The sequence below is a fragment of the Ascaphus truei genome, chromosome 8 (assembly GCF_040206685.1).
Source record: "Ascaphus truei isolate aAscTru1 chromosome 8, aAscTru1.hap1, whole genome shotgun sequence".
NCBI classification, from domain to species: domain Eukaryota; kingdom Metazoa; phylum Chordata; class Amphibia; order Anura; family Ascaphidae; genus Ascaphus; species Ascaphus truei.
Window position 1 is genome coordinate 30,650,792 of NC_134490.1, and position 19,496 is coordinate 30,670,287.

Sequence of the window (19,496 nt, forward strand, 5' to 3'; positions counted from 1 at the left end):
CAATTTTTTTTTAAATACCCAACTGTGCATCTTTCTTATACAAATAAGTAAACAGATCTTATACTATATTAGTGAAAGCACTGTATGCCTGTCTGGATGTCCTGTGTCCCTAGGGGAAATCTCATTGGTCCCTTGGCCCGCCCCGCCCCCGCACACCTCTCATTGGCCTGAGGCGAGTGACGGCCAAAGGACGGGGACACACACACACACACACACCCTGTCCCCCCACCCCCACCGGCTCCCGGACGGAGGGGAAGCGCGGCCCTCTGCCGCCAACTTCAGGCTCCTCCCCCTCGCTCTCAACCGTCTCCCGGAAAGACAGAGGGCGCGAGGCGCTACCTCACCGCCGCACCCTTACCTCTCCGCAACATCCCCACCACGTGCGCCGCCACCCTGCACCGGCTCCCGGACGGAGGGTAACCGCGGCCCTCCTAGCCCAGCCGCCAACGCTCCCTTAACTCCCCGGCGCTCCCTTACCTCCCCGGCGCTCCCTTACCCCCCCCGCCGCTAACTCCCCGGCCGCTAACTCCATGGCCGCTAACTCACCGGCGCTACCTCCCCGCCGCTAACTCCCCGGCGCTACCTCCCTGGCCGCTGGGGGCCAAGCAGCCTCCTCGGATCTGCGGCAGTCCCACTCTCCACCACCTCTCACTCCCGGTGTGTGTGTGTGTGGAGAGGGACATTTTACTCCTGCCCTCACCCCCCTACCCCTGCCCTTCACACCTCCCTACCCCTGCCCTTCACCCCCTCCCTACCCCTGCCCTTCCCCCCCCCCCTCTTCACCCCCGCCCTACCCTGCCCTTCACCAACCCTGCCCTTCACCCCCCTCTAATCCCTGCCCGTCACCCCCCCCTACCCCCTGCCCTTCACCTCCCTCTATCCTGCCGTCACCCCCCCCCCCTACCCCTGCCCTTCACCCCCCCTACCCCTGCCCTTCACCCCCCCTATCCCTGCCTTCACCCCCCCTACCCCGCCCTTCACCCCCCCCTACCCCTGCCCTTCACACCCCCCTACCCCTGCCCTTCACCCCCTCCTACCCCTGCCCTTCACCCTCCCTACCCTGCCCTTCACCCCCTCCCTACCCCTGCCTTCACCCCCCCTACCCTGCCCTTCACCAACCCTGCCTTCACCCTCCTCTATCCCTGCCCGTCACCCCCCCCTACCCCTGCCCTTCACCCCCTCCCTACCCCTGCCCTTCACCCCCCCCTACCCTGCCCTTCACCCCCCCCCTACCCCTGCCCTTCACCAACCCTGCCCTTCACCCCCCTCTACCCTGCCCGTCACCCCCCCCTACCCCTGCCCTTCACCTCCCTCTATCCCTGCCCGTCACCCCCCCCCCTACCCCTGCCCCTTCACCCCCCCTACCCCTGCCCTTCACCCCCCTATCCCTGCCCTTCACCCCCCCCCTACCCCTGCCTTCACCCCCCCCCTACCCCTGCCTTCACACCCCCCCTACCCCTGCCCTTCACCCCCTCCTACCCCTGCCCTTCACCCTCCCTACCCCTGCCCTTCACCCCCTCCCTACCCTGCCCTTCACCCCCCTACCCCTGCCCTTCACCAACCCTGCCCTTCACCCTCCTCTATCCCTGGCCCGTCACCCCCCCCTACCCCTGCCCTTCACCCCCTCCCTACCCCTGCCCTTCACCCCCCCCCTACCCCTGCCCTTCACCCCCCCCCTACCCCTGCCCTTCACCAACCCTGCCCTTCACCCCCCTCTATCCCTGCCCGTCACCCCCCCCTACCCCTGCCCTTCACCTCCCTCTATCCCTGCCCGTCACCCCCCCCCCTACCCCTGCCCTTCACCCCCCCTATCCTGCCCTTCACCCCCCTATCCCTGCCCTTCACCCCCCCTACCCCTGCCCTTCACCCCCCCTACCCCTGCCCTTCACCCCCCCCTACCCCTGCCCTTCACCCCCCCCCCTACCCCTGCCCTTCACCCCCCCCTACCCCTGCCCTTCACCCCCCCCTACCCCTGCCCTTCACCCCCCCCTACCCCTGCCCTTCACCCCCCCCTACCCCTGCCCTTCACCCCCCTCTATCCCTGCCCTTCACCCCCCCCTACCCCTGCCCTTCACCCCCTACCCCTGCCCTTCACCCCCCCTGCCCTTCACCCCCCTACCCCTGACCTTCACCCCCCCCCCACGCCTGCCCTTTGACTGACGCACGCACACACACCCTGACTGACGCACGCACACACCCTGACTGGGCGCACGCACACAAACCCTGACAGCCGCACGCACACACACCATGACTGACGCACGCACACACACTGACTGACGCACGCACGCACACACACACACACACACACACACTGACTGACGCACGCACGCACACACACACACACACACGTACTGACGCACGCACAAAACCCCTCACAGGCGCACGCACACAACCCCTCACAGCCGCACGCACACAACCCTCACAGCCGCACGCACACAACCCCTGACAGCCACACGCACACACACACTGACGCACGCGCACACACACACACTGACGCGCACACACAGACTGACGCACACACACACACACACACATTGACGCGCGCACACACACACACACACACAGATTGACGCGCGCACACACACACACACACTGACTGGCGCACACACACACTGACACACACACTGACTGACGCACACACCCTGGCTGGCGCACGTACACAAACCCTGACAGCCGCACGCACACACACCATGACTGACGCACGCACACACACACACACACACACACACACACACACACACACACTGACTGACGCACGCGCCGCACACACACACACGCACACAACCCCTCACAGCCGCACGCACACAAACCCTCACAGCCCGCACGCACACAACCCCTCACAGCCGCACGAACACACACACTGACGCACACACACACACACACACTGACTCACACACACAGACTGACGCGCGCACACACACACACACACAGATTGACGCACACACACACACACACACACACACACACACACACACACACACTGACTGGCGCACACACATTGACTGGCGCACACACACACTGACACACACACACTGACTGACGCGCACACACACACACTGACTGACACACACACTGACTGACACCCCCCCACACCCACACACACACACACGCAGTGACTGACTGACTGACGCACGCACACACACACACTGACTGACGCGCACGCACACACTGACTGACTGAGGCACACACACACGCACACACTGACTGGTGTGTGTGTGTGTGTGTGTGTGTGTGTGTGTGTGTGTGTGTGTGTGTGTGTGTGTGTTGTGCGTCAGTCAGTCTGTGTGTGTGTGTTTGTGTTCTGCATCAGACTCACTGACCGCGCGCGCACCACACAGTGACTGACGCACACACACTGCATGAAGCTGTAAAGGGAGACAAACAGAGCTGTAAAGGAGGGAGGGGGGGTAACTGGATTGATGTGAATGGGGGACAAACACAGAGAAGGGGAGGGGGAGAGGAGAGAGAGGAGGAGAGGGAACATTACATCCCGGGCAACGCCGGGTCTCTCAGCTAGTACTTAATATTAAACTACTGCTATATAGAAGAGCGATTTTGTTTGCCAATAATATAATTATTTACGAACCTATTTTAACCTTGGTTTTGGATATTCTTTCTTTTTAGAAACATTCTCCGTAAAAATGGTAAATGAGTTGAAATAAGACAGGATCAGAAACGATATTCTATTACCAATTCTGATTGGATGAAATAAAAGACACGGGGGGACGTCTTTAGCACTAACTCTGCCTGTTCACAATCATGCATAGTGTATATATAAAGTGCTTTAATTCCAATCCCCCCAAGGTCCAGCTCCTGTGCAATAAATCAGTGTCTTTTAGACGGTAAATAACTAGAACTATATTGTCTTTTTTGATTGTAAGATTGTAATATAAACTAATTGGTGATTAGTGCAAAAGCTGGAGTCCAACAGATTGTGTTAAGTACCCTTCTGTGTCCACCAGAGGAGCTCCTTACACAGCAATACTGCACCCTCTGCTGATTCCTGATATGAGCATACATATGGATATGAAAAAAACACAATGTTAAGACATTACAATACTTGTAACAGTAATAAGGCTCGTAAATCATATATGATACCCATTATAATAAATTGTGTTATCTGCCCTATCTATAATCCTATTCTAATAACAATATAGTTCTAATAATGTGTGAGAGGTTACATTTAAAAACCGGAGCTGTGTAACTGGTCAGGTATGGCTTAAATCTTCGAGTCACCGAAAGAATTAGATCTCAGCCCTTTGGGTGCCGGCAAGTAGCGATAACGTGATCGATACAAATCACTACTGTGCCGCTGACGGAAGAGGAGGGTCCCCGTCTTCCCCTCAGATTGTGTTACTGTTCCCGTGGATCGCTGAATGGGATCACACCTAGGCTGCGCTTACAGTGACGGCGACAGCGACGCGCGTCAAAACAAATGCATTGCCGCCGCGCGTGTGCTTACAGCAAGCGCGACGCGATGGAGCGACGGCTTGGTCGCGACCGCTGGAAGTCATCTCTATTTGATTTTTCCAGCGACCGCAGCCTGACGTCACCGTCACTATAAGCGTAGCCTTAGAAAACCAGCATGACGTGGCTACTATATCATGGGTCTCTGGCGTGACGGCTCCCCAATAGGGTTACTCATGACATGGCTACTATATCAGTGAATGGATGTGTCAGAAAACCATTCAAGAGCCTTCATTTGAAGCCAGACGTAATAAAAGAATGAAGGACTCCATTCCCTCATTTGTACGGTTTGTAAGGTCTGAAACGCTTATTCCTATGAGGTCTCCTATTATGATGTTAGATGTATTATTGCTGTAAACTGCTACGTACATGGATGGAGCTATATAAATAAAGTTAAACGTGTATAAGGATATTCTTTGTATGGACACAGAACAACAGTTTTATAAACACGCTGTCCAAAAGGTTAGCAAGCGTTTTCTGTGTCTGGGATGAAAGAGGAAAGTGAGCTTTCTGGAGCAAGAATCTATTTCCAAGTATCTGGTTTTAGGTTTGTTACACTTATTGTATAAGAAGTCCCCTGTGTTGTATGGTCTCTTTGCAAAGTGCTGTGTAAATTGTTGCTGCTATATGTATGTATTGTATGTCTTTATTTATATAGCGCCATTAATGTACATAGCGCTTCACAGTAGTAATACACGTGACAATCATAAATAACAGATCATGGGAATAAGTGCTTCAGACATAAAAGTAACATTTCGGAGAGGGGTCCCTGCTCCGAAGAGCTTACAATCTAATTGGTAGGGAGAACGTACAGACACAATAGGAGGGCGTTCTGGTAAGTGCGTCTGCAGGGGGGCAAGCTTTATGTATCTTGTATAGTATTAGCCACGGTGCTACTCATATGATTTAAACGGGCTACTTGACATGGGCTGTATAAATACAAATATAGACATGTACCATACACATACTCCAATATAAGTGTGTTGTAATAATCTAGTTTCACATAGGTCATACATGGCACACGTGTGTGCATCAATGGATTAGGCTATATTGTTAATACATGCCCATATTGTAATTGTGACACTGTGTGATTGTGTGATTGAGTGAGATCAATTAATAAAATAGAGAGCTCAAGGTATCACAGAGAGATATAAATATTTGGTATGGTCTGGTATTAGTTCTTGGGAAAGATGATATGGTAACACTGTTTGGGACATGCAATACCCTGGCAACGGTGATAGATAATGTTGGGCCCATGTCCTTCCTGACTACCTAGTCAGGGGCACCTAGCTCCAGTCCTCAAGGGCCACCAACAGGTCAGTTTTTCAGAATATCCCTGCTTCAGCCAGAATGATGGAGCCACTGATTGTGTCATCTGTGCTGAAGCAGAGATAGCTTGAAAACCTCACCCTGGGGGCCCCTGAGGCCTGGAGATGACCACCTCTGCTATAAGGTGTCCTATTACATACATATAGGGAGGGGTACGTGTAGCTGGGGTGCTGTAGTTGGGGGGTGGCCCCCCTCCCTCCCCAGGAAACCATGACAACCCCCACAACACAACTTCACAAATGAGCAGATTGTTACCTGGCCCAGCTTTGATTGGGGGAGGTAGCCCAGTGCTGCCCAGGACCCTGAGAGGGGGATGTGGGTGAAGAGAACAAAAACAGATACAATATTGAGGGGAGGGAGTGGAGAGAGGAAAGAGGAGAGATCGGGTGAAGGCTGCCCCTGGGTAAAGAGTGAAGAGAAGGGGATTCATAGAGACTACAAGACTGTGAGCAAGTTGACAGGCTGAGGATCTGTAGGAGTGACAGGCTGGGAAAAGTGGGGGGGGGGGAGGGGGAAAAGAGAAGAGTCTAGCTCTCCCCCCCCCCCCCCCTCCCTCCCCCACTTCCCTAAAGAAGACAAGTGGAAAGAGACTTCAGGAAGTACAGGTAGAAGAAAGCCTCCCCAACTGCCTTTATACCTCCAGGGTGAGGTGGGTTCCAGAGGAAGGCTTCTAGCCCCCAAGGTTGAAGAGGAAGGAATGGAGGACATCAGATAATCTTCCTGCATGGAGGGATACTAAGAACATTACCTACACTCTAGTGTACAGAAGAGAAACTCTGCAGAGCTCATAAGACAGAGGTAAACGAGGGAGGCTCCCTGGTGTGAGGAAGAGGGAGGCTCTAGAACCCCAACCCTCCTTTCCCTTCCTCCCTTACTGAGGAAGGCGGCAACCAAAGAGGAAAAGGGGGGAGGAAAGGCTACAACCCACCAGTGAGCGTGACCCGGGCTGGGTCACAGGCATGCCATGGGCCCTGCCCAGCATCATGTCTTCAGCTGACTCGCTCCTGAGGGACCTGGGCTACAAGGTAGGCCGCACCATTGGGGAGGGCACCTACTCCAAAGTCAAAGTGGCCACTTCCAAGAAGTACAGGGGCAGTGTGGCCATCAAGGTACTGGACCAGAGACTGGCACCTCCGGACGTTGTCAGCAAGTTCCTCCCGCGAGAGCTGGCCATCCTGAGGGGCATTCGCCACCCCCATGTGGTGCACGTCTTCGAGTTCATAGAGGTCAACAATGGGCTGCACTTCATCGTCATGGAGCTATGTGGCACAGACCTTCTGCAGCTGGTTCAGCAGGCAGGGCGGGTAGCAGCACCCCATGCCCGCCGACTCTTTGGGCAGATAGTCAGTGCCGTGCGGTACTTGCATGAGCACCATCTGGTTCACCGGGATCTAAAGTGCGAGAACGTACTGCTCACCGACAATCACTGTGTTAAACTCACGGACTTTGGCTTCGGGAGAAAGACGCAGGGCTACCCGGAAATGTGTACTACCTACTGTGGCTCTGCTGCCTATGCTCCGCCTGAGGTGAGTCTGGGATTATCATTGAGGCAGGGGAAAGACAACAGTAGGGGGGTGGAGGGGTTTATTGGCAATGAACCATTGAGTCCCTTCCATCATACAGAGACATGGTGACTGCACCCATAAGAAGCTCACTGCAGAAGGGTGACAGTGACAAGAAGGGGGGCCAACCTTAGTGAATCACCAGCATAGTGGAGAAGGGGAAGTCCATGTCATTTCATGTGTACACACCCTTTTCCAGTGACAAATAAAAGGGACCAAAGACACTTGGCGACCATCCCTTACACAGCTGGGAGACAGAATACATCACCTGATTATTTTAGCGCTCCAGATGCAGGGTGTTATAAAAGAGGACCCATAAACCACATCTAGTTCCTTTCGCAGTTGGGTAATAGTGACATAGAAGGGATCCATCACTATGTCATCACTGCAGGGTGACAGAGGCCGAAAGGATAAAGGACTATTGATTCTCTTCCTCCCACTCTAAAGTAACACAGACAGCAGATACCTACAGCCCATAGAGTCTGTGCTTCTCATCAAAGGGTGACCATAACTTGCAGAGTGACACAGACAGAAAGGTCCCATCCAGACCATTCCACAACAGGGTGACATCCATACAAAAGTAGGGCAATATGGACCCTCAAGTGACAAAAGTCTGTCCCTTCTTATGAACGGTGACCATGCTTTGGTATTCTAAAAACCGGAGACTGTATATAGAACTTTACCTAATGCTTGGGTGAATATTAGGCATGACATTCAACCCTATAACAACCCATTACTACATTAGACCTAATAGCAGTAGCATGTTGCATGTGTGAGTCGGTGATTAACAATTCTAAAAACAAAATCATTATTATTTCTCTGCATAACTAGATGCTTGAGTGTTTTACAATCTGTGTGATAAAAAGGGTTGTATTCGGTTGCATATTGATGCATTGTTGATCAAGACTCCCCCTCCTTCTGCTTCACAAAGTGCGCTGCCATCAGCCAAAGAAATAATGCAAAAGAACAATAATTACTAGCTAAGAATAATGTAGCACTTAAAATTGATTGAATGGATTCCAATGGCCTGTGTCCCATCCTTGTATTAAATAGAGCTGTTTCCACAGGTGCTTCTGGGTATCCCATACGACCCTAAGAAGTATGACATATGGAGCCTGGGAGTGGTACTTTATGTCATGGTCACCGGCTGCATGCCCTTTGACGACTCCAACATCAGCAAACTGCCCAATATCCAGCAGCGAGGGGTGGTCTACCCAGCATCTGTGCCTGTGGAAGACAAGTGCCAGAGCCTCATAAAGGAACTGCTGCACTTCAGCCCTCAGGAGCGGCCAGACATCAGTGTGGTGTCAAAGAACAGCTGGCTGTGGAAGACCTGAGGCTCCAACATCTATGGGAGGGTGGGGCAGGAAAGAGGAAGGCGAGAGGCCATGGGGACTGTAGGAAGGAGAGAAGAAAGTGAGGGACTGTATTGGACAGGAAAAAACAAATGAATGTCAGAACCAAATGGCTGAAGGTTGGCAAATTATAAACTGGGATGAGAATGTTTAAGGCAGAAGACAGAGGATGAGCGGGGTGGGTGACGGAGTCAAGGAAAAGCGTTTGATATTCCAGCACATTCATGTTAATAAACGCCCTTGGATTCTCTGCCTCACTTCTCTCGTCTTGTTTGTTCCCAATGCTTATCATGCTGGCTCCTGCCACAGAAGGACTGTGAATGGGGTACTGTATGTCTTGATTGCATCACAATTCCCAATATTATGAGGTCATTTACAGGAACAGCATTCTGGTACTTTGTGTTTAGGGTTCAAGAAAAAAATGTTAATTATGGAAATATTGTGAATCAGACTGAAATACTGCATAGGATTAGATAGAAAACGTATTTGTTACATGCCCTTAAAGTAAGCTTCTTTACTGTAATTTAGATCCCAGATCATTTCTTTTTTGCATAGGGTTGCAGCCTGCATGTCCGTTTCCTTTAGGTGGAGTCCCTGCTGGCGCTAAGCATGTGCGCTCCAAGCATGTGCGCTCCAAGCATGCGCGCCAGGTGTCCTTGCATTTGCCTGTGCGCGGGGGGCATTGAGCACGCTTGAAAGTATATATTTTTTGTTTACCTTAGCACAAAGCACGTGCGTGCCCGCACACAAGCACCGTGCGAGCAGGGACTTACATATATCTGTATATGTAAGTAACCTCCACGCGCTCAGCGCCAGCAGGGACTCAGTCTTACAGTGCACTATATATAGTTTTCTATTTACTGCAAAAAAATTGCCCACTTTACTCCACCGGATAAGATGCTCGTCAAGTCCATATTACTACAAATGCAGGTGCATTCAGATGCAGAGTGCACTGGGATTAAGACTTGGGACAGCAAGGGGAGTATAAATCACACAAGAACAAGGAATCAGCTTGTCAATACTGCTACACTCTTGTAAAATATACACTTCACCTATAGCTTATGTCCCATTCTCTTCAAAAGCATGTGTAACCCTCTGAGGATCTGAATAAGCAAAGTGAGGTCAAAGTAGGTGATTTAAGATGTGAAGGGGGTAAAGCAACATAGTGGGTGGGGGGGGGGGGGGGGCAAGATGCTAATTAACCCCTTCAATGCAAAATGGTCCCACATAAACTGGATTGCCAAAACACAGATCACGTGGGCATACAACACCATGTCTAAAATTATTAGGTTGGTTTCAGTGTCGGATGTTTAGGGCTAATGGTAAAGGAGAGACACAGAGACAGACATATTGTATAATTTGATAATGGATTTACAGATTTGGATGAAAGTCAAGGGAACTTTCACAAGAAGATAGTTAAAATAAATATATTATTGTATTGTGACAACCACTTTGATGCCTTAAAAAGGGTCTCCTTAGCCAATTATTTTCGCATGAAACAGGACGGCTATATACCGTACTATACAAACATGGTTCCATAGTCTGAACGATTTAGAACTTCTTTCTATACCTTTGCATAGCGTGGTGCGAGAAATCTAAACTTCCTTCCCCTCCCATCTTGCTGTGTATCCAAAGACAGGTGATCAGTGTATGATTAGATGGATGCCTGCTATCCCCACTATGCCATCACTATGACTTCATACACAGAGTAACAGCTATTCCAGGTGTATATATTCCCCCCCCCCCCCCCCATTACTGCACAGGAACATTGTTTTTATATACACAGGTGCATGTGTATAGAGCCTGCATATAGATAAACCAGTGTACAGAAATGATATGCAACAGGTGTATAATAATAGGTCTCACATTTATACAATATACATATTTGAAATGTACAATACAAATATACAAAATACTATATATATATATATATATATAACTTCTAGCACAGCGTATTTAAACGGAGACATTTTTGGGATCATTCAAGTAATCCAGATTTATTTAAAAATGTAGGCGTCTGGGCGTATGCTCTTCCAATGTGTAGAAGTGGAGATAGGAACCCAAGATTACGACAAGAATCCTTGGGGATTTTGGAATTGAAGGCAATGGATAGCATTGGTTTTAACTACAGGGATGAAGTTACCGATTTTTAAAAAAGTGCGTATTTGTAATTGACTGTATTGAGCATATTTGTAAGGTACATTGCGCTTACACCGAGGGCTGGCCCATGTATACCACCTGCCAGGAAATGCTGCACTCATTTTGTGCCGTAATAAAAGCACCTTGGGAAGAGATAACCGCCATTACCGTTTTTGACCTCCATGTTACGGTCTCCGTTATACAAATTGGTAGTTAATTTTTCTTTTTTAAAAACTATGAATTGATGAAGCTGGAAGATGTTATTTGTAAAAGCTGCGTGCTCCAGGGCTTTTCTCCTTCCCGGACGTTCATTGGAGCGGATGCGTACAAGAGCGCAGTGAAGAGTATAACAGGGCATCCTGGGCCTAGGTCATTTCCACCGGGTTGTTTATTTTTACATGATACATATCTATATCTCCTTACTGTCTCCGGCAACGGAGCAAGCTGCATGAACGTGGCTGGCCCCAAAACTTGGACCCCCCCATGCCAATGTCACAGCCGCACTTGCTCCGGAGAAGCAACTTTCTGCTTTTTTAGCCGCTGCTCCGGAGGCAAAGTTCTGCTGCATCTGTACACATTTACGTACAGATTAAAACCACACTTATTTTGGATGTGATCAGGTAGACCAGCGACACAAAAGACGCACAGGCAGGCAAGTCAAGTTGGCTTAGTTATTTATTAATATTATTCAGAAATGCAGTTCTGGCCAGTGAGATTAAATAGAAACCGCTAGTTCTATCAGTGATGGGGATACAGAGGTCCCATGCTCTCTTGCCCGCTCTCCGGCAGGCACGCGTTTCCAAGGAGCCGAAATACTTGCACGCCTAAAGCTAGGAATGCAATCACAAAATGCACTCCGGTATCTGTCCTCTTGTGAAGTAAACATGAGGGGAGAAAGGCCAAGCAGACGTCAATGATCGGAGCGATTCCAATTACACGTCAATGTTTTTCTTTTAAGAAAGGTGCTACGTTGCTCACATTTAACCCCTTGAGTGCCAACAACGCATTAAAGGGGTAACGCTCCTTTCCCAAACCATTTGTACTTTTCAACTCTGGACTGCAGGCCCGGGATTGGAGGGGAAAAAAAAAAAAAAAATGTCCGCCAGGGTACGTACTCTTGTTAAGCTCTCTGTAGAACGTGTCTGTTGTTCCACTGGGTTTAACAGGAAGCACCTCCGGTCAACCTGGATTTTTTTTTGGTGTGCAAAGGATTATGGGAAATCTAAATGCATAAATATATATATATATATTTTTTTTTTAAAGTACAGATGGAGAAGGAATGAAAAAGAGGGAGGGGGAGAACAAAAACAAAAATTGTCAAGTAGCTGGCAATGCACCTGTAAAAAAAAAAAAAAAAATATATATATGGCGTTTCTGAAGGACTGTAGTAGGAGCAATAAGGAACTTGGGCGTTGAGGAACCAGTCAGTCAATATTGGATATTACCTGAAGATATTCCAACACCCAGGTGACTTCTTGCTTACAAATAAAATATTAACTGTCTGCACCCCTATGAAAAGTAAGCTCTACAGGCGTTTCAACCCTCCCAGAAACAGCCCTCCTGTTTGGAATGGGAGAAAAAAAAATAAAATAAATGTATATACATATTCTCTCACCCCTTCTAACTTATCATACGCGCAAAAAATAAAATAAAAGTCAAGTTTAAATTCTTGGGGTTTTATACAACAAAATAAATTCCCACCCCTCCCGAAAAAAACCCAACAACTATATCCTAAGCAACTGCATATATCAAAAAAGTATCTAAACATATATTCACACAGGATTAAAAGGGAATTTTTTTTCTTTTTTTCGTTTAGAAGGGCATGGAGGTTTTTTGCATTTTATTTTGATGCACTTTTTTTTTTTTTTTTTCACTCCATCTCCATGGCGAGCTGGGGGAGGGGAATTTGGAAAATGCGACAGGCGTACGACTATACCGGGAGAAACGCAAGATTGCTCCCCCTTTGCAACCGGTGGGGCCTGTAATGCACAGGTAATAGGAACCGGCAGGGATTTTAGGGGGAGCGGTTGATAGGGATGGGGGGATTTGAAAAGAATCCTGTAATAGCACACGGCAGCACCTTTGGATTTTAAGATTTGGGATTATAAACCAAGCTAACACCCCCCCCCCCCCTTCTCTAACATTCACAAACCTGTATCCTATGAAACCCATAAAAAACACAAACTTAAGGGGACTTCCAAGGATACCAACAGGGTCTGTTGCCCTAGATTTGGAAGTGGACCGGATTTATTTCAGCGTTCAAGAACTTGCTCCGGTGAAACTCAAATGCCACGGGGCCTGTAGTGGCCCCTCTGAAGTTGATGGGGTGTGAAAGGCAGAGGCACCGGGCATTTTTGGGGACGTTACAATCTGACCGCAGGACAGAGGGCAGGTTTTTAGGCTAAGAGAAGCACATACTTAAAAATGAAGGTAGGGGTGAAAGGAAGAACGAAAAAGATGCAGGAACGAGAGTTTTTCAGGATGTTTGCCAGTCTGTGCTTGGGAGCCCAAAGAAAAGTGTCTGCAGTCGCCCTGCGCACTCCTCTGCTCATCCTTCCGCGCCCACCACCTGCTTATAAAAGGGCGCGACCTGCTGTTCCATTCGTATATAAATTGGTGGTACACATGGAGCAGGGGAGAGAGAGGGAGGGTGGTAGGAGAGGACTATCCTTTAGCGCATGGCAGGAGAGGGAGGATAGGTGCGGGAAAACGTTCCTGGCTTATTTTGTTTTTCTAGGTTTGCGCTTCTGGTTTGTGTTTGGTAGTTGTGTCACCGCCGGGGCAGCCCTCATTATTTCCACGTGGAGGACTGGCTGATGGAGCGAGGAGGGATCATGTCCAGGAGGTATTCCCGTTGGCGGTCCACAGCAGATGAAGACTTGTGCACGCCGAGGCCGGGGTTCACGAAGGCTAAAGTCCCTCCTGTGCAGAGAGGGAACAATGGGATGGATTAATAACGATGTTCCACGACGAGAACAAACTGAGCAGAACTAGGGAGAAACGTGCGTACGTACTGTATGTATACATGACACACACTTGTATATGCATTTACAATCATTAGATTTAGCTATAGATATATCATACACAGGTGTGCATTGCATGTTTGTAGATCAGGGGTGGCCAACTCCAGTTCTCAAGGGATGCCAACAGGTCAGGTTCACAGGATATCCCTGCTTCAGCACAGATGGCTCCGCCATTTTGACTGAGCCACTGATTGAAGCAGGGATATCCTGAAACCTGACCTGTTGGCAGCCCTTGAGGACTGCAGTTGGCCACCCCTGGTGTAGATCCATACACTGGTATACAAACACGCATGTGACTGAGTATGTATTGCGATAGATAGATTAATTTAATCATGCCGGTAACGTTGCCAAGCTGTTCAGGAATGCGGACCGAGCTTGTAACGGGAGCATTTTGTGTTCACTCTGTACAGTTACAGAATGCCTGGGAGCACTTGGGCGTTCGTAAGTTTGATGCTCTTCCAGCACTACGGAGACATTAATGATAAACCAAGTTGCAGAGATCGTGTGTAGCTGCAGCATGTAGGGAATTTCACCAGCTGGCAGATGAACGGCAATATTAGAAGGGGGAAGTAGTGCTGTTATTTTAACCCACTTCACTATTAGACGGGCCTGCAATTAATGGGTTTGCAGCTCAACGGAGGACGCTGGGCACACAGCCTTAGAACTGTTTCTCAAAGGTCTCTGCGCGCATGACAGCTGCGCTAAGGAAGTATTAGGGTACCAGAGGGTAGCACATTATTTCCACTCACCTGCGTTGATGGGGCTCTTCTTCCAGTTTCCCGATCCCATGTTGCCTTTGTTCAGAGGCCTCTCACCAGGTTTGACCAGCCGGTTGGCTAGGGTGCCTGCGTTGGGCAGCTTGGTCGAAGGGTGAAACGTGTGCAGGACCCCTCGGGTGGTCCCCGACAGGCCACGTGATATCGGAGTGGGACTCTGCAAGGGGATTATTAGACAGAGGTATGTTTAATTGTTTTATAGAATCCAATAAGGCACAGCACCAGAATACAAGCAAGTATAGTTGAACACAACACACACATACACGTCTACGTCATGTGGGATATAGATATAGCCCAGGAAGCGCATGTAAAGTGGCCATTTGCTCATTATTTGGCGGGTAGCCAGTTATCCTTTATGCTCTCAAACCCTAGCTTCTCTTGTATAAAGCAACAATGTCTAGTAATGTGGGATTTCTCTCCCCAAACCCATTGTGACCAATCTCCACGCTATGCAACAACCCCTAAAAACCCCACCCTCAAACCTTAAAGGGATCAGCTACCTGGACCATACTCCTTCACAAAATGAGCAGCCACTTTACCTTGTGTGTCATCATTGTTCTCATTTGGGCTCACTAGCAGGGCCCTCATTCCCTCTTTGTATCAGTCTGTGAAGGTTTGTCCGTATTTGTATGTATCAGTTTATGTAATGATCAAATCTCCTTACCCCATTGTTCCGTGCTGCGGAATCTGTAGGTGCTTTATAAGTAAACGATCTTACATTGCCTGTCTGCCTGCCTCAAACCTAATTAATATGGCAAGATAAAACACCACTGTTGCAGAGAGCTTACAATCTAAATGTTGGTACCTGAGCCATATAGGGAGATGGAGAATGTGGGGTCAGATTCACTAACCTGTGCTAAGACATAATGCACCTCATTTCTCATTCATTTGAATAAAGATAACCTGTGGCTTTGCATCATTTAGCAAATCTGGGCCTTCCTCTTTCCCACTTCAGTAAGAAACAGGGCTCTGCAACCCCAAGTTTCTATAGTGCATTTGGGGAGCAGTCTACTCATTGTATCATGAGCAGTGTAATTGGTCAGCAGATTTACAGACAGCATTTAACATACTCGTCACTGTATTAAAATTGCAGACCTTGAACAGTATACTGTACATTGTACTTGGTTAAAGAAGTCTGGATCCAGTGTGTATTCTGTCCTTCCCAGCTATTAACTCAGCTGCCCGTCACCATAACAGCTTCTCTCCCGAGCAGTCAGTGCCACTTCTCCCTCACTAGTACGGAAGCCTCTTTCATCGTACCGAAGTTATCTACTCTGCCGGTCCTTTAAATCCTTTAAACTGTACCCTACCCACAATTCGCTCTACAGCCCCTTCCATCACAGCCAAGCTCTTCTCTGCCACTTTCACCACCCTCCTCTGCCAACTTCCCTACGCTGTCCCTATTCCAACTAACTGCTTTGCTGCACCCGTACTCTCCTACATTCATAATCTGATGCCAGCCATTTCCTCCATCCTCTGCCCGTCACACTCCAGCCATCAAACCTTACCCTTCTCACCTGCTTCAGGGAATGGTGCTGTATGGGATGTTCGGACTTCGTCTGTGCTGGGGACGAGCTCTGCTGCAGTATCCTCTGTTCGATCTCCTGCTCCTGCTGCAGAGCCTTGACGAAAGCGGCCTTCAGCCGGTTGGTGTGCTCCGCCTTCAGTGCCTTTTTCTGGTTGGAGGTCATGCACACATCGCACATGATGGTCCCGTTCTTTTCCTGCCTCCAGCGGCTGGTGAAGTCAGTCTTGCATTGGGCGCAGCTGTAAGGCTCGTGGGAGGAAGGTGCCAGCACCGGTTTGCCTGCGGAGAAGAGCAGGTGGTTACATTAATATGGACAAAAGGGTGAAAGTGCGCAGCTAAAACATGATTAAACGGTGTATATAGAAACAGTGCAAGTGAAAGTTTAAATAAACAATAAATTGACCTTGTGGGAAATAACACTAATGTGACGTCTGGAGCCTTTCTTGAGGGGTGGCTCGACACCCCTAGGGCTATAGAAAAAAACAAAAAGACAGGGCGCACAACGCACATAGTTTCGCAACTAGTTTCGTAACACACAGGGAATACCCTGATGAAGTAACCGTGTGTTACGAAACTAGTTTGATTGTTGGATTGTTCATCCATCTGACCATACTGTTTGTCAAGTATATTCTTGGCTTGTGCCTCCCGGTCCCCTGCCTCACTGCCTGTCGGTACGGGTGTTTACTATTGCTACCCTGCCTACCCTGTGTCTTGTTTGCCGATGCGCTCTCTCCCCCGCTCCATGTGAGAAGGAGTGTCGTGACGTCATCAGAAGGCGCACCACGGGTCTGAGCGGCGTGCTGTTGGAGCTGCATTGCTGTAGGACTGACGGAGGCTTCTGAGCCTCATAACGGGACTCTTCACTGGTCCCCAACATCTGGTTACCCTGACTGAAGGTCTCACGGAAGCTGCTGCCTTGGATGTGGTCTACTGGTATCCAGTGCCTCGCGTCCGTTCCAGTGGAGAGCTGTGATCATTCCTTCCGAGTGGTAGCCCCACTAACCCACTGCATGATTTTCATTACATTGATGTACGCAGAACCTTTAATCTTTTAGTAAAATTATCTTTTAATTGTGCTTCACTATGTGCGTCCTGTCTTTTTGTTTTTTCGGTTACATTAATAGCAGGTACCCAGTACATATACAGGGAGGTGGGCTATGGGGATATTATGGTTTCTCATTTAAAGTTGCCATCTTGTTAGCACAAAGTGAACGAATAGCAGGGAACTGTTTGAGTTAAAAGGGTCAGTCCTTCCTAGTACAAAAGTGAACTAATGGCTGCAACATGTTTAATTGTATCAAGTCAATTCCATGTAAAAACAAAGTGAACCAGTGACTCGTTTAATCGGTTAAAGGGTTAACAACTCTGATCAAGACATGGTGCAAAATATTTTTTTGGGTCATTGCACCTCTTGCACCGGGGATTGCACCTCTGATCCTATGAGCACTGGAACCTTTAAACTGAATTAAGTACACTGAAGTATAGTCATATTAAACAGCTGTATTGTAATCCTTTAACACCCCCCTCCTCCAACTCCTCCCTGGCTCCCCCTCTTCTCACCTTGAGTCTCCAGCAAGTTCTGTACCACCTCCTCCAAACCCACCAGGTAGATGAACTCGTTGTTAGCCGCACTGGGCAGGAAGTTGAGCTCTGGGGCAGGGGGCTTGGGAGGCGGGATCTCCAGCAGAGTCTTCTCCAGCTGCTTGCGCAGGGCAAGCTTGGCAGCAGCTTGCCGGCTGGCGGGAGAGTCGTTTGAGTTGCCGCTCGACGAGATGTTGGTGGAGCTGCCTGTTGACGCCCCTCCTTTTAGAGAGGTCGATGATGACTGCAAGGGAAGGAAAGAGTGTGAGGTACGTGGTTAGAGAAAGATAGGATCTACTACTCTTTGGCGGGTCTCCCAAGAACGGAAGACCAGGGCTCAACTGGGGGAACAAGCCAAATCCTGCAAACAACCAGCCATGGCATTGCCTTCACTGCCAATTGGTTTGCAGTTGTTAAAGTGCAATTGTTCACACTGAAACACTTGCTCTAAGGCAATGTAGTACAGGCATACCCCAGTTTAAAGACACTCACTTTAAGTACACTCGCGAATAAGTACATATCGCTCAATAGGCAAATGGCAGCTCACGCATGCGCCTGTCAGCACGTCCTGAACAGGAATACCAGCTCCCTACCTGTACCGAAGCTGTGCGCAAGCGGGGAGACTATAGAGCCTGTTACAAATGTGTTATTTACATCAGTTATGCACGTATATGACGATTGCAGTACAGTACATGCATTGATAAGTGGAAAAAAGGGCGTGCTTCACTTTAAGTACATTTTCGCTTTACATACATGCTCCGGTCCCATTGCGTATGTTAATGCGGGGTATGCCTGTATACAAAAATACTGACCGCTCGACCCTAGTATCAGATTTGAATAGTGTAGGTCAACAGATGGTGGTGCATAAGGGATAAAAATAGACCATATAAACACACACAATAATGATCCCAAGGGGGTCACAAAAAGATACCCAATAGTTGCACTCATCCACAGTGTGAACACAAGGAACAAAAACAGACCAAATGGTCACATGATATGAATAACCCGAAATTACAATATCAATGACCTATTATCACAGACTCATTAGTAACTTACAGAAAACTCCTTGTTAATAAAAATGTTTTCTATCATTAAGTAATTCAAACAGTGCATAAATATTTACAGTGAACTATAAAATACCCAGTGGTGAGGTAGGGATATGAATGGAGCATCTTTATAGCTTAAAGTGGGTATTTGCATACTCCAATACGCAGAGTGTGTGTGTGTGTGTGTGTGTGTGTGTGTGTGTGTGTGTGTGTGTGTGTGTGTGTGTGTGTGTGTGTGTGTGTGTGTGTGTGTGTGTGTCTTAATAGAACACAAAAACCATTGGAAATGGAATAGCTTTATGTAATGTGCTCCTATGAGAATAATCGGTCTAGCAAAATCAAATCCAGATGTATAGGTGTTAATCACTTAGGATGCAAATTTGGAGAGTTATAGCATACACATACATGTGTAGGCGTAAATACAGTGATGACTCCTAGCTGGCTAGGTAGTAGAGATTTAAGCAAGTCTCTTGATACAGCAGTATAGCTGCCTACCTTTTTAACCACACAAAACATGCACAGATTTGCATGAATTACTAGTTGGAGGTATGGTTGTCAATACATACTCAAATGAATATAGTATATAAAGGAAAATGCCAGAAGGCTGGTAGGTAACCAAAGCAATATTAGATGTATACACGAGTCACTAGGTATAACAAAGCAGTTGACTGACTTGCTAAAATTACACAT

At 48.6% G+C, this 19,496-nt stretch overlaps 2 protein-coding genes across 8 annotated transcripts in view; one reads left to right on the plus strand and one right to left on the minus strand.

Moving 5' to 3' along the window:
• Positions 1-8,957, plus strand: part of LOC142501326 (testis-specific serine/threonine-protein kinase 6-like) — a 24,660-nt gene extending 15,703 nt beyond the window's left edge. Inside the window, exons 2-3 of one of the 2 annotated variants that reach the window (XM_075611111.1) lie at positions 6,608-7,322; positions 8,426-8,957. In XM_075611111.1, coding sequence (XP_075467226.1) covers positions 6,756-7,322; positions 8,426-8,695 — 837 coding nt within the window. In that variant the 5' untranslated portion in view covers positions 6,608-6,755 and the 3' untranslated portion in view covers positions 8,696-8,957. Of the gene's footprint in view, positions 1-6,045; positions 7,323-8,425 lie in introns of those variants that run through there. The other variant, XM_075611110.1, reaches the window with a different exon arrangement.
• A 2,552-nt stretch (positions 8,958-11,509) lies between these two features.
• GATAD2A (GATA zinc finger domain containing 2A) overlaps positions 11,510-19,496 on the minus strand; it is a 61,684-nt gene continuing 53,697 nt past the window's right edge. For 3 of the 6 annotated variants that reach the window (XM_075611118.1, XM_075611117.1, XM_075611114.1), the window contains exons 7-10: positions 17,740-18,004; positions 16,160-16,458; positions 14,625-14,808; positions 11,510-13,774 (exon numbers count right to left, since the gene is read on the minus strand). In XM_075611118.1, the coding sequence (XP_075467233.1) occupies positions 13,644-13,774; positions 14,625-14,808; positions 16,160-16,458; positions 17,740-18,004 (879 nt within the window). In that variant the 3' untranslated portion in view covers positions 11,510-13,643. The remainder of the gene's footprint in view (positions 13,775-14,624; positions 14,809-16,159; positions 16,459-17,739; positions 18,005-19,496) is intronic. The other 3 variants (XM_075611120.1, XM_075611119.1, XM_075611115.1) reach the window with 1 other exon arrangement.